A 14,347-nucleotide genomic window follows, 5' to 3' on the forward strand; every position below is an offset into this window, starting at 1 on the left:
CTCATTTAAAATGAACCGAAACAACACTGTTATTGAGTTTAATCAGAAACAACATAATTGTTTTTGTTCAATCAACTTATAATTGTAAAAACCATTAGGTTAACTTGCGATTTGCATTGAGACAAGATGAAGGGATTGTGTGGAACCCAGCTTTTTTTATAGTGTAAATTAAGCTCAACACGACCAGAGACAGATATTAAGAAAGTATATTTTACTATGCTCTTATTTTCCAGCAAAAATGTTTTGTGGTTATTTATGGTTATTTCTTGTATAATTATTATAAAGAACTCTGTATCTTCTAGGAAAAACAGCGACCATTCTTTGTAAAGAATTACAATAATTATATAATTATGTATAAAAATGAAATTATTATTATTATTATTGTACCAGCAATCTAGTCCATACAGATCACTGAAGAACTACAAATCTGGCACCAAAAGAACTACAAATCCCATTTCACCTGTTTACACACACCTGGTCCGGATCACTGATACTGACAAACACATACAGATATCCATCAGTGAATCATTACCTGGACTATAAAAACACCTCTCTTTGCAACACATACTGTTGAGTCTTGGTTTATCCTGTGTAACATTACAAAATACTTTTTTCTTGCTTGTCTTGCCATGTTTTGATCCTTGCTTTGTTTAACTGTTTTGATTATTTGCCGCCTAGCCTGACCTTTTGCCTGTATCCTGACCACATATTCTGGATTACAATTATGCGTCTGTTTTGCTCCTGTTTTGACCATTGCCTGTCTGACTACTCTTATTATTAAATAACTGCATGTGGATCCTCACCTCCATTGTCAGCAACCATTCGTTTCAATTACTATAATTATTATTTATAATTTCTTTTATTATTATTTACAATGATCAAATTTAAATGAATAAGTAATTAAATACATTAAATTAAATAATTTTATATTTTTATTAAGACCACAGAAAATGCAAAAAAGTAGGACTTTTATGTAAACTACATAAATGAATAGTCTGACGGTGTAAAAAGAAGAAAAAAAAATAGTAGCAGCTTATTTAACATTGTTCCACATGTACTTACTACAGTAATAACAGAAAATAAAATATAATTACATGCAACTAACCCTAAACCAAACCCTTGCAAGTGAATGTTGTTAAATAAAATCAATTAGTCCTTAAACATATAATTACACAGACAACATAAAATTAAGCATAACCAAAGAATCTTTACTGTTGAGGCCAAAAAGGTTCATTTTAAGGGCAAGGTTCACCCAAAAATGAATATTCTGCCATCATTTACTCACCCATCTTTTATTCAAAACCTATTTCAGTTTGCAACACAACAGAAGATATTTTGAAAAATGCTGGTTGAAGACACCCATTGACTGCCAAAGTAATGTTTTGTTGATAGGTGCAAGCACACTCATTCATACATACTGTACACTGCATTTAGTTTACTCAATTCATCTCTAGCGCATGTCTTTGGATTGTGGGGGAAACCGGAGCACCTGCAGGAAACCCACATAAACACAGGGAGAACATGCAAACTCCACACAGAAATGCCAACTGACCTAGCCAGGACTCGAACCAGTGACCTTTTTGCTGTGAGGCGACAGTTCTAACCATTGAGCCAACGTGTCGCCTGCAAGCAATCAGCATTCTTCAAAATATCTTCTTTTGTGTTCAATAAAATAAAGGTTTAAAACCACACAAGGAAGAATAAATAATTAGGTAATTCTCATTTTTGGGTGAACTATCCCTTTAATATCATGTAGCCTCACATCTAGCCCTTGAGATAATATAATATTACATTTGTTTCATTAAGCATTGAATAAATGCATACTAATCTGCAGCAGGCTAACCTCATTTCCTGCTCCAGGCAGGAAGGTTTTGACTTTTATGGTTTTGCCTGGTGCTGGGAAAGGCGACTCCATCACACTCCTCATGAAAGGATACACCAGCGCAGCTGAGATCCCTCTCCTCCTCTCCACTTCATCAAGAATCTGTAATTAACGAAAGCAGAATAAGCTGATGGAGAAAAAAAAACAACAGCAGCCATCACTTGCAGACTGTGACACTGCTACTGGCTTTACAGATTACAAAAAACTGATGGATTTCATGTGGTCTGTTTCTTCTTTCCCTTCAGATATATGAGTGCGGAAGTCTCTGGAATTCTGACCTGTCACTAACAAGTCATGGTTTTCATCTGCTACATGAGGTTTTTTCAAGATTTCAGAAGAGTGACGAAAACTAGCCGTTTCAATTTCCACTGAATATTATGATAACAAAAGTAGAAGGTGGAAGTGAAGGAAATAATAGCGGTTTAATAGGTCATAGAGAAAGACAGATGTATTAAGTTGGATGTTGGTCAATGCCAACACAAGCCTTGCTGCAGCTGTGCCCTTTTCTGACAGCCAGAGAGACCATGCGGAGGTGTGTGTTTGTGTGTATGTGTGTGAGAGAGCAAGCCTGAGCTCACCTTGGAAAACAGGTTGAAACAGCCCAGTCGACTGATGACACAATAGACTTCAGGAAGGCGAGGCCCTTTCCCACTCGGCTGCAGGTGCGGGGGGAAAAGATTACACAAGCAATTAAATCACACACATGAAGTAACTGGAGGCTACGCAGCACATGAAAGTGTCCAGGTGATTACAGCAAGATGTATACGGTACTAAATTACATCTGTGAGAGGTGAAATTGAGAAGAAACCAGAGTTTTTCCTGTGGTGCTTGCATGTGCAAAAAGTTGACGCCACAATGCTGGGTTATTTCTATATAGTCAAGTGTTTTTTATAGTGATGCTACTGTATGCAGTTCTTAGGGGGGTTGTGTGGACGATAGCCAAATAGATATTCTGATTACTAGATCTGACTTTGGTCTCTTAGCATAACTTGAATTTGGAATTATTTGATGTTTTATCACCTAGTAGACAAAGTCACACTACTGTTCAAAAGCTTTATAATAATTTTGAAGAAGTCGGTAACACTTCACTTGAAAGGGAGTGGTCATAAGAGTTAAGAAATGTTCATAATCATGACATAACATACACAGATGAATGAGATTTCATGCATGCTTATAGAAACGATCATCATGTTTCATTAGCTCAGTTGTCCTTTTAAATGACAAAGCTGACATTTTTTGAGATCTTTATAACAACTTGACATTACCAAGACAACAAACCTGTCAGTGTCTTTGTCTTGAAACTTGACATTGTCAAGACAACATGATGTCATAAATCTGTCATAAACATGACTGTCGTGAGGCTATTATAATTGTGTCATGAATTTTATTACAGAATCATTCCTATTTTTCTTGACCTCAACTGTCATTAAAATGTCATTACATGTCTATGATGGCAGCATGGTGGCGCAGTGGGTAGCACAATCGCCTCACAGCAAGAAGGTCGCCGGTTCGAGCCCCAGCTGGTTCAGTTGGCATTTCTGTGTGGAGTTTGTGTGTTCTCCCCGTGTCCGCGTGGGTTTCCTCCAGGTGCTCCGGTTTCCCCCACAAGTCCAAAGACATGTGGTACAGGTGAATTGAGTATGCTAAATTGTCCGTAGTGTATGTGTATGAATAAGTGTGTATGGGTGTTTCCCAGTAATGGGTTCTAGCTGGAAGGGCATCAGCTGCGTAAAACGTATGCTGGATAAGTTGGCGGTTCATTCCGCTGTGGTGACCCCAGATTAATAAAGGGACTAAGCCGAAAGGAAATTGAATGAATGAATATCCATGATGCTGATACTATTGATGAGACAATCATGATTAGCCTATTTAATTTCCTTTGCACTTCTCCATGTGTGCGCTGCTATATTAGTTCAGTATGTTCACTATGGCTATGTTTACACTGCAAGGCTTAGTGCTCAAATCTGATTTTTTTTTCTCAGATATGATTTTTTTGCATAGCTGTTCACATTGTTGTTATAAATGTGGCCAATATCAGATTTCCAGTGTGAACAGATCTAGCTCAAAAGTACAACTACGCACAGCACATAAATGTGTATACTGTATGTAGTGAATACAGCACATTGTCAGATTATGTTTAATATAATTATTGCCATTTTCACAGACAACCGCTGTTTTTTATGAACTGTAAATGGTTATTTTGCTGGGTCTAATATGTATTTCAGTGTTTGAAACCTAAAATAAATACATTTATTTTGTGATTAAAAACACTGATAAATTAAAAACACAGATAAAACACTGATTTAAAAAATGTTACATAACTGACCCCTGCTATTCATGTCTTTTTTGTGTTGGTACCATTTTGTGTAGTACCGCGCAACACTGCAGCATCGCCTGTGGTCATGCTCATTCTCAGTGGCCATATCTGTACTTGACAGAGTATTAACACTTTTAATGAGAATTTTTAATGACAATTTAATTTTGTTCCATTGAAAGCATGATCAAAAAATATTCATGACAGTTATAATGGCATCTTGGCTATCATGGCTATGACAGATTTATGACAAGTTATGATATTTTAGTAATATCAAGTGACAAAGACAAAGGCAGGTTGTGATATATTTGTTTATGTCAAGTTGTCATAACAAAGGCATCTCAGAAAATCTCCCATTTCAATTTAAAATGACATAAATGAGAAAATCGCATGCATAAAATCTCCTTCATATTCATGGCATGTCATATCATGATTACAAAGGTGTCATGACAGTCATACTGTATGAACACCACCATCGGGTAAAGTTTTACCTTTATGTTAAGTGATTTAAATAATCTAATTTAATGCTGTTATTTACTCCTGTGATGGCAAAGCTACATTTATCAGCAGCCATTACTCCAGCGTCACATAATCCTTCAGAAATCATTCTGATGGGGCTTAATTGGTGCATAAAGTGACAGTTCAAACAAAAATGAAAAATGAGTCATCATGTAAACACTCTGGAGCTATTCTGCAGCTGTGTGCTCTTCTTTCTGTTTCACACCACAAAAGAGGAAATGAAAAAAAAATCCCTTTTGTGGTTGTTCATATATTCAGAGTGAGCAGCAAACACAAATGCATCACAAAATGGACTCATGCAACATGTGCTATATATTCCCAGCATTCTGTTGGTATGCAATACGGTTTGTAAACAAAATAAAATATAATAAAATAAAAACAAAGTAGAATATATTTTAAACAAAAATTGTGCAATGCAGTCTCAGAAAAAGCAGACATATTATTCTGTTCTGAATTACTAAGATGATTCTGTTCACTAAGGTGAATACACTTGCCGTTTTTGTCACAACACCTTCATAACTGTTAATACAACATTCATTAGTGGAAAACACAAGCAATGTTATTTTTCATTTATTCATTCATTCATTCATTCATTTTCCTTCAGATTAGTCCCTTTATTTATCAGGGGTCGCCACAGCAGAATGGACCGCCAACTTGTCCAGCATATGTTTTGGACAGCGGATCCCCTACCAGCCGTAAACCAGCACTGGGAAACAACCATACACTCTCACATTCACACACATACACTGCGGCCAATTTAGTTTATTCAATTTACCTATAGTGCATGTCTTTGGACAGTGGGGGAAACAGGAGCACTTGCGAACATGGGGTGAACATGCAAACTCCAATGCCAACTGGCCCAGCTGGGGCTCGAACCAGCTTCCTTCTTGCTGTGAGGCGACAGTGCTAACCACTGAGCCACCGTGACGCCCCAAATTAATTTATTTTTAGTTAATTTCCAGGCATTGATTTTTCATGTTTTGATGATGTTGATTTATTAAAACAGTTGACTGTTATCAAAACTTGACTGCTTTTTTCAGAATTATATGAGTTCCAATGACGTCTCATAATGGTGCAGTGTTGTGCATAGACAAAAAGGTGGAAATATTCATTAAATAATGCATTTAATTTTTTTTACTACGCCATATGGTACATCCCCAAAACAGGATAGGATGTGTTGCACAATGCTGGACACTATTCACTACAATTTTACAGACAAATGCAAGCATGATATATTTTTTCTCTTCTTTTCTAATTTCTCATTTTGCTCTCAAAAAAGGGACTTTAGCACAATGCCAGTGAGATTAAATATCGGCTGAATTTACATTTTTGGGTGAATCTTTTTAAGAAACATTCATGGGCGGGTACATATTGGTTGAATTTACATTTATGGGTAAATTCCATTAAGGAACATTTATTATTTGTAAATTTATGAGTTCACCTGCTCGATCAATTACGTCAACATGGTAAACGATTTTGGCGTTGCTGTCCTAAAGCAAGGGGCCCGAGCTATCAACTCTTGAGGAGAGCTCTTGAGGGAAATCCTTGGAGGAGCCTCGAGGCTTGACTTGACTTTTTTAAACATTTTGAAAATAAAAAAACAGAGGAGATGGGGAGGTGGAGGGATGCCGGAAAAAAGTCAACTGAACAAAAACTCCTTCCAAACTTATGTTAAGAACTTCATTAAATATTTTTCTTAATATTGAGATTTTGGGGCGACACGGTGGCATAAAACATAAAACATATGCTGGATAAGTTGGCGTTTCATTCCGCTGTGGCGACCCCTGATTAATAAAGGGACTAAGCCTAAAAGAAAATAAATGAATGAATATTGAGATTTTATTGAGTTTTATTGCTAGTTTCATTGGAAATGTCCCTGTCCTACTGTCTAAATTTACTAAGTAAATATAAAAATTCAACAAGATTATTTGATGAATACAAAGTTAAAAAGAGCAACATTTATTTCATCAGCTACGCTAATTATTTTCTTTATTCTCCATTTCCACCTGGGGATACTCTTCCCGAGGCCCTCAGACTATGCAGAGTCACTGATTCGATCCAAGACCAACGACGAGATGATCCCAAGGTGTTTTATATCCTGGACCTGGCCGAATCCTGAGCAGCTACTGTGATGGTCATGGAAGAGTGGAGAACATGAGACTGATTCCTGTGACGCTCCAGAGACAGACGAGTCTTCGCTGAGGCCAGCTTCCAGCCTCCGCCACTGAGACTGCAGCTCTGCACAAGACGTTTGGCCAGCGGAGAAATTAAAATGGTTGTGCCCAACTGAGCCTGGTTTCTCTCAAGGTTTTTTTTCTTCACTTCCGCCTTTAGTGAAGTTTTTTTTCCCTCTCCGCTGTCGCCACTGGCTTGCATGGTTCGGGATCTGTAGAGCTGCGCATCGTTGGATTTGCTCTTCAGTATTTGGACTCTCAGTAGTGATTATTAAACCACACTGAACTGAGCTAAACTGAACTGAACTTAAACACTACAAACTGAACTACACTGTTCCTATTTACTGTGACCTTTTATGTGAAGTTGCTTTGACACAATCTAAATTGTATAAGCGCTATACAAATAAAGGTGAATTGAATTGAATTGAATTGAATTATTTAAAAACAGAAATATCCTCTACCATCCTCAACAAAAGTTTTATTTACTTCTCAAAAAAGCTGTACCAAAAATGTTAGAAGTGTTAAAAATTAGACCTCTTTTCAACAAGCTTTTTGAAGCCATTGGTCTCTGTACACAGACATTGTGATATGTGTAATAATTATGTACAGTAGCATGATCTATTTAGCATTAGCAAGCATCACTAAAACTGAAAATTTGAGAAGTAAAAAGAAAATAGACAAGAGAGAGAGAGAGAGAGAGAGAGAGAGAGAGAGAGAGAGAGAGAGAGATCTCAGTTTTGCTGCTCACCAAATTGCAGCTTAAAACTTAAAAGCCACATCAAAGGGATTTAGGTGAGTTAAAATGAGAGCCATAGTTTCACGCTGTTTAAATGGATTTTTAAAGCTTTTCTTCAAAACGTGGGGACGGAATCATTAAAATAATTACCTCTTTTAACTACTGTCATCCCACGCTACATTTTATAAACTGTACGTTTGGCATTCAGTTCATAACCTGAAATTTAACACATGCAATAGTGCAGTCTAAAATGGATGCACGTTACAAAATGGATACAGAAGGTCCAGTGTAAACACAGCACAGGTGCTGTTCCACAAAACAAATGAGTTGTCACATGCAATCCACTAAACAATTGAAAGTCTGGCTATTTTCTAGGAGTCCAACCAGGTTAGTGTCTCTCAAAAGCACACAGGCACAAAGAATCCCCCCATTCCTCTTGTCCATATTAGGTATGCAATTCTCCTCTGCTGACTTTTTACAAATGGATGATTAATTCAAGCATGCGGAGCTGGGTTCAAATCCTCAGGAATGCCGCCCTCATGCCAGCCCCTGGACTTCCTCCCTGCAGGGAACACAGTCAACACTTCTCTCCACTGGGCCATTCAGACGCTCAAAAAGACGAGGCGAGAGAGAATTGAAGCTAAAGAAATCCCACGAGTGATAACGAATCACTCTAAATCTAAATGCGAACAACAAAAGGCCATGTCTAATAAAGCAGATATGCTACTAGAGCATCTCAATTACACATTTCTCTACTTTTAGCTCGTTCCCTTAACAGCTAACATGCACTTTAAAGGGTACCTATGATGAAAATAATCTTTTGGAAGCTGTTTAGACAGAACTGTGTGCAGTTATAGTGTGTTCACAGTCATATTGGGGTGATATAAAGACAATAAGTCTCTTTATTTAAATTCCCTGACGTTAAAATAGGATCCAAATCTCTCCTATTTTGAGGCCCACTGCAACGTGACGTATGAGTGCGGTTTCTCCACCCACTGAATTGATTAACAGTCACGTATTAACATATCTAATAAGTAACGTGTATAATAATATTAGCAAGACAGGACGTGCGCAAAGTATTAAAAGATCTGTTCAGCTCTCTGTGATCATCAATCATCATCAAATGTGATCAAGAATGAGTTTTACAAGTTTAAAATGTTTTTAAAACAGTGCATGTTTGTAATGAATTACAGCGATTTTACCGTCTTTATCACCACAGCCGCATGTCAGAACAATTATAAAAAAAGACAGTTTGATCCCGAATTGTGGATGTTAAATCAGGTTTATTTTGTACATTAACATAATGGATATCATACAGCAGTGGATAGTAATGTGTATCCTTTCACATTAACGACATTATTGTGACTCATCGTTTCAGAAAGGCTTGAACTGACTACACAACAAATACATCAAATAATCATTGGGAAAGTTCTTACTGCAGTATTTCTCACAAACATTACGTGAGATCTGCTTCCTTCATGTCTGTCACTGCGCTGTTTATCCAACACAGGCTCATTCTGAAAACGTAGCCCTACAGACATTTCTGGAGACCATGAATTTCATTGCCGGAGGTACGTATGGCTGCATTTAATAAATTTTTTTTAAACAAATGCTACTGGGTGGTGTGACGCAGTTCCTTTTCGCGCTTACCAGCTGACCGCTTACCTCTGTATGGATGGCATTCCGGCTGCAACTAGTTTGTCCCGTTAGCGCGCTATGTATGTCGGCGGACTTGAGACGCAGAGAGGAGTTGACCACGATGACGGATTAGAGTGCGGTGAAGAGTGGTTCCATTAAACCAAAAAGGTAAGACAAAAACAGAATCCAAAAAATAAGTAAATAGTAAAAAGCAGGGTGAGAATGTGGTAAAATCTGTAAAAGTGGTAAAAAAAATCAGACGAGGGCTTTTCTTTTTTTGGATTGCTTTTGAAACGTGTTGGTTGGGTTTAGGGAAGTGGGTGGTTTGGGTCAGTTGATAAAATTGGTTGGCTTTAGGGAAGGGGGAGGGTGGGTCAGTCAATCGTTTACTCAGTCAGTCAAAAAGGCTGTCAAAAAATCAGTCGACAGCAGCCTCTGGTGGGCCTCTGGCGAGAACAGCAGGCGCGAATGGCACTCGCGAGGGAAATTTGAGATCTCAAAAAGCGTAAACAGCGGCCTCTCATGGATTAGGGAAAACAAAAACTGCAAAAGAGTGTGCTGCTGGGGTGTACGTCTGTAGAGGTATGTTTTCAGAATGAGCCTGGGTTGTGTTTATCTGACGAATACAGCCGGAGATTGAGGCACACTCTGACAAGCACGTGGTAACGGTGGGCGGGGAGAACTAGCATTAAAGGCACAGGCCACAAAAACGCTACATTGTGTTCAAAGAAGAAAATTTCTATGTTCTGAAAGGCATAATAAATCTGATTGGTGTTTTGAGCTGAAACTTTACAGACACATTCTGGAGACACAAAAGACTTATCTTAAATCTTGAAAAAGGGGTAAAATTGGTGCCCTTTAAATGCAAAACTTAGTAATTGTACATAAAAAGCAGTTCATTTTAACTGTCCAAAATTGAAAACCACAACATGCAGTTCATCACAACATCCAAAAAAACAATAATCACCGCAAAACTCCAAAGGCACGCAAATATATAAGCCAATCTTACGGCACAATGACATCTTTTGATGGTTTGCGTTTCCATTCGTCTCTTGAGAAACTCTCATTAAACCGGCGGAGACACGTTTACGAGAATCTGTTTCTCTTTGAGCACAAAAAAAAAGCAAACCAAACACTTACTCAAGTGACTGGCCCAAACCTCCATCCGTATATTTGCTCTTTAATTACAAGGTGTGATGCAATATACAGTATACATATGGTTTGACTAACAAAAGGAGCAAGAATGTGACAAAGGCACTCACCAGAAGCCGTCTGCAATATCCAAATCGTCTACTGCCATCTTCTCCCGTGAGCATGAAAGAGAAGGTCTCACTGCAAAAGCAAATCAAAGATGACCACCATTAGTCCCCAAACCCCCATGCAGATCAGGTGATAAGAAGGAAAAGTGTTTAAAACCACTTTAGAAGAAACGCTCTTGAGACTGACGACTTTGCCTTAAGGCGTATCCACTGCAGTTAGAGGACTTTATCAGGCAGCTAAAATGTTTGCAGGACAACTAAAGAACTTGCTCAAATTACCCAGGGTTTATAACATGGGGCATTTGGCCTTGAACACTTCAATTTCTCAGTTCGGTTGATGAATAGATTGCGCAATAGTGTTGCTCCTGCCCTAAACTAAACAATGTGGCTGCCTTCGGAGGTACAATTGCAACAAATCAAAAAAAAAAAGCTCTTGAAAGTACCCCTTTCTGCAACAAATCTGATTCAAGCCACATTTTTTATTTTGTGCTTTTTCAGTTTGCTCTATTGCAAATGTACTGGTAATGTAAACATAAATTTTTTATTGAAAGACACAGTTTTGTCCCTAGTATAGCTTTATATGGCTTTTTTTCTTAATTTTCTAGAGTTCCTATACAGATATTGCTTGATACTAATTGCAAGTTTGGCATGCAGTCCTGGGAGAGAACCCTGAGCTCAGAGATAATTGAGCTTAGGGCTCCCTCCTGGTCAATTAGCATGTAGGAGGGTCAGAGATCAGGTAGTTCTCGAGAGCTCCCCCTGGTAAAGGAGGAAAAGAAGGAGAAAGGGTGGACAGAGGGATTCTTCAAAAACGAAGATAAGGGAATTAAGGTGAAATGGGCTATTTATTGTAGGCTTGGATTAATCTGGGGTGCATTTCCAAAAACCATTGATAGCCAACTAAGGTCGCAAGTTGCGTCGTTACAAACATAGTTCGTTGATTTGGCGTTTCCCAAATACATCGTTCCAACGAACATTCGCAAACTGTGTTGCAACTACACCACTAGAGCTGTAGTTAGAAGCATAGTTCCTGGTTGTGTTTGACTCCCAGTTATCCCCTCATGCCCTATTCCTTTAGAACATTTAAACTTGGAATGATTTAAAAAAAACATTAAAGTAATCTCTTTTACGTGTAATTTGCTTTCAAATTATCTTTACAGTTCAATTTAAGCAATCTTCAAATAGACAATTGCTCTCTCTTCATAGTGCACTTTGAAAACCTTTATGCCATTTTGAACGCAGCCATGGCTCACTAAAAAAGCTATAGGTGACCTATTATTTAAAAGCAGAATTTACTTTACGTCTCAAAAGCTTGTGAAAACAAAACATATAGCATACGTTAATGGTTTTAATTTATAGTAGGTAATTTATTAAGAAGTGTATCTGTGCTGTATATGACATGGGCCTGTTGGTTAGAAGATTTCTGCAATGGATCGAATGTGTCAAATTGTAAAAGTAGACCTTTACAATGAATAAAAATAAAATAAAAATAAATAAACAAGATCCTACTTGATAATAATAAAAATAATAATAATAATAATAATAATTATTATTATTATTATTATTAAATAGTATTTTTTTCTTTTTTAAATAAATAGCCTACTGTAAATTACAACCAATAACGATTTATATGATTTATATATGAGATTAAAATACGTTAGCCAAGTGGTATTATGTTTTAAAATAGAATACGGAATATTGTCAATAATATTTTTAAAGGTAACAGGCCCTATATTTGCCATTTACATATATTTCAATTAATCTGGAAAACGAGTGCATGTTTTTACCAGGCGGCAACCTCCCGCTCTCCCTCGGGAAGCCAATATGGAAGTAACTAAAACTGCAATTCATCGACTCGGCTTGGGGGGCTGGCTCCAGGAAGTCCAAGTCATTTCTGACTGCAATGGGAAATTGGCCATTTTTAAAGCTGACAAAAACATGCTTACAGCCTGGTACAAAAGATGACTTTGGTGCATATAGCCATGATTAACCTTTATGACAACTGTGAGGGGGGTGAATTTTTTTATAACTCATCAGTTTCATTTTTATTAAGTTATATTAAGTTTGCATAATTAAGGGACAGCGAGCAGCGAGCAGCGAGACCTAGCTGTCACTCAAGTGGCCATGAACTAACGCGGTTCAAACGACGGATCTGTGACAGAGAAACTACGATTTTGGGAAACACTCGTCACTACATCATTCTTTTCCCAAACGATGCATCGCACTATGATAGCTCAGCCGCTAGTTAAGTCGTTGTTTGGGAAACGCACCCCTGATTGGTTAATCGTTGATTGCAGATGAGAGACCAGCTGTGATCAATAATTAGATAGTTTTGTTAGTTTGTAAAAATTTGTTTGTAAAACTTCAATTAATAATGACCTTACTAAATGTATCATTGATGTATTTTATGCTAAATAACTGAATGTAATAAAATGTTACTAACAAAAAGTTTCAATTGCACAATACATACACAAGGAAAGTTAATTCAAAATGGCAATTCAGTTAATAATTACTGGTTCACATCTTGTTCCAAACCCTGGAGATCTCTATTCACACAAATTAAGATATCCTGGATGACATCTGAGAGCTCCCTCATCCTCCACAGAAAGAAATGGTCCTGACTTGTCCAAACAGATGCCAAAAAAGCATAGCCAAAACTGTGCATGTGTCTTCATTGGTTCAATCAGAATATTATCAAGCTACAAAAATACTTTTGAGTGCACAAAAATAACCACTTTATTCAACTATTTCGCCTTCTCAGTGTCAGTATAGGCCATGCATTCACAAGCACTTTACACTGCTATGTCCCAGACACCAGTGTGTGACTTCCTGTTTGTAAAAAAGTAAGAGGGCAGCAGAGCTACTGAGAAAGATATGCATAAAGAGTTTTTGTGAATGTGCACCCTATACTGACACTGAGGAGAAGAAACTGTTAAAAGAAAAAAAAATATTTTCAATAAATTGCCTTTGGGGAAATGGCACATCATAATTTGGCTACACAAACTAGCATCCTGTCCATGATGTTAGTCTAATAAAAATTATGAACATTGCTTAATTTCCTGTTCATCGCTGGCCCTAATGCACAGTACAATATTTATCAGCAGATATTAAATATTTTACTTCTTTCTTGTTTTAGATTCCTTTTAAATGACTCATCTCGAAGCAACTTGCTAAGAGCTTCTTTTTTTTTTTTTTGAGGAGCACATTTTCATTTTTACCTATACAAGTATTGTAACTGACTAATCGGTCAGCTTGTATTTTGTTTATGTTTATTATTTGTCATATTTCATTATTTGAATGTGTATTGGTTTATGTTTATTTTATAAATTTCCTTGTTTGGGGTTGGATGGAGTTGGAGGTCACGTGATCCAAGAGTTGTTATAGACAGCATGGTGAGATCTCAATGCAGACACATGTTAACTGCTCCTGACTATTCTACTGCTGGTTATCAGGCCAACACTGTAAAGGAAATATTGTTTGTATATGATTTTGTTTATTTTTATGTCCTTTTGATTATGTTGTGTTTGTGTGAAACATTTGGTTTGATTGTTTGTTTATCCTTTTAGTTTTCACGGTGTACAACAAATAAAACGCATGGACATCAGTATTTGGAAAGCGTGGATTGTTAAATAATCGGCAGTTAGCTACAAGTATATTTGGTCACTTTAACTCTTCTTATCATGATAATTGCATCTAAATTTTTTATATCGCACATAATAATGATGATAGTAATATTTTATTTTACACTAAATCATTTACATGCGTAATATACTTTTTATATTTATTGTTATTTGCCATAATGTAATAGCAAGCATTGTCTTATCA

At 37.1% G+C, this 14,347-nt stretch overlaps 1 protein-coding gene across 3 annotated transcripts in view; it reads right to left on the reverse strand.

The window, feature by feature from the left end:
* Window positions 1-14,347, reverse strand: part of dennd2b (DENN domain containing 2B) — a 98,479-nt gene that overhangs the window by 22,801 nt on the left and 61,331 nt on the right. For all 3 annotated transcript variants that reach the window (XM_056461475.1, XM_056461474.1, XM_056461476.1), the window contains exons 11-13: window positions 10,526-10,595; window positions 2,461-2,538; window positions 1,844-1,984 (exon numbers count right to left, since the gene is read on the reverse strand). In XM_056461475.1, coding sequence (XP_056317450.1) covers window positions 1,844-1,984; window positions 2,461-2,538; window positions 10,526-10,595 — 289 coding nt within the window. The remainder of the gene's footprint in view (window positions 1-1,843; window positions 1,985-2,460; window positions 2,539-10,525; window positions 10,596-14,347) is intronic.

This window comes from Danio aesculapii, chromosome 7 (assembly GCF_903798145.1).
Source record: "Danio aesculapii chromosome 7, fDanAes4.1, whole genome shotgun sequence".
Lineage (NCBI taxonomy): Eukaryota > Metazoa > Chordata > Actinopteri > Cypriniformes > Danionidae > Danio > Danio aesculapii.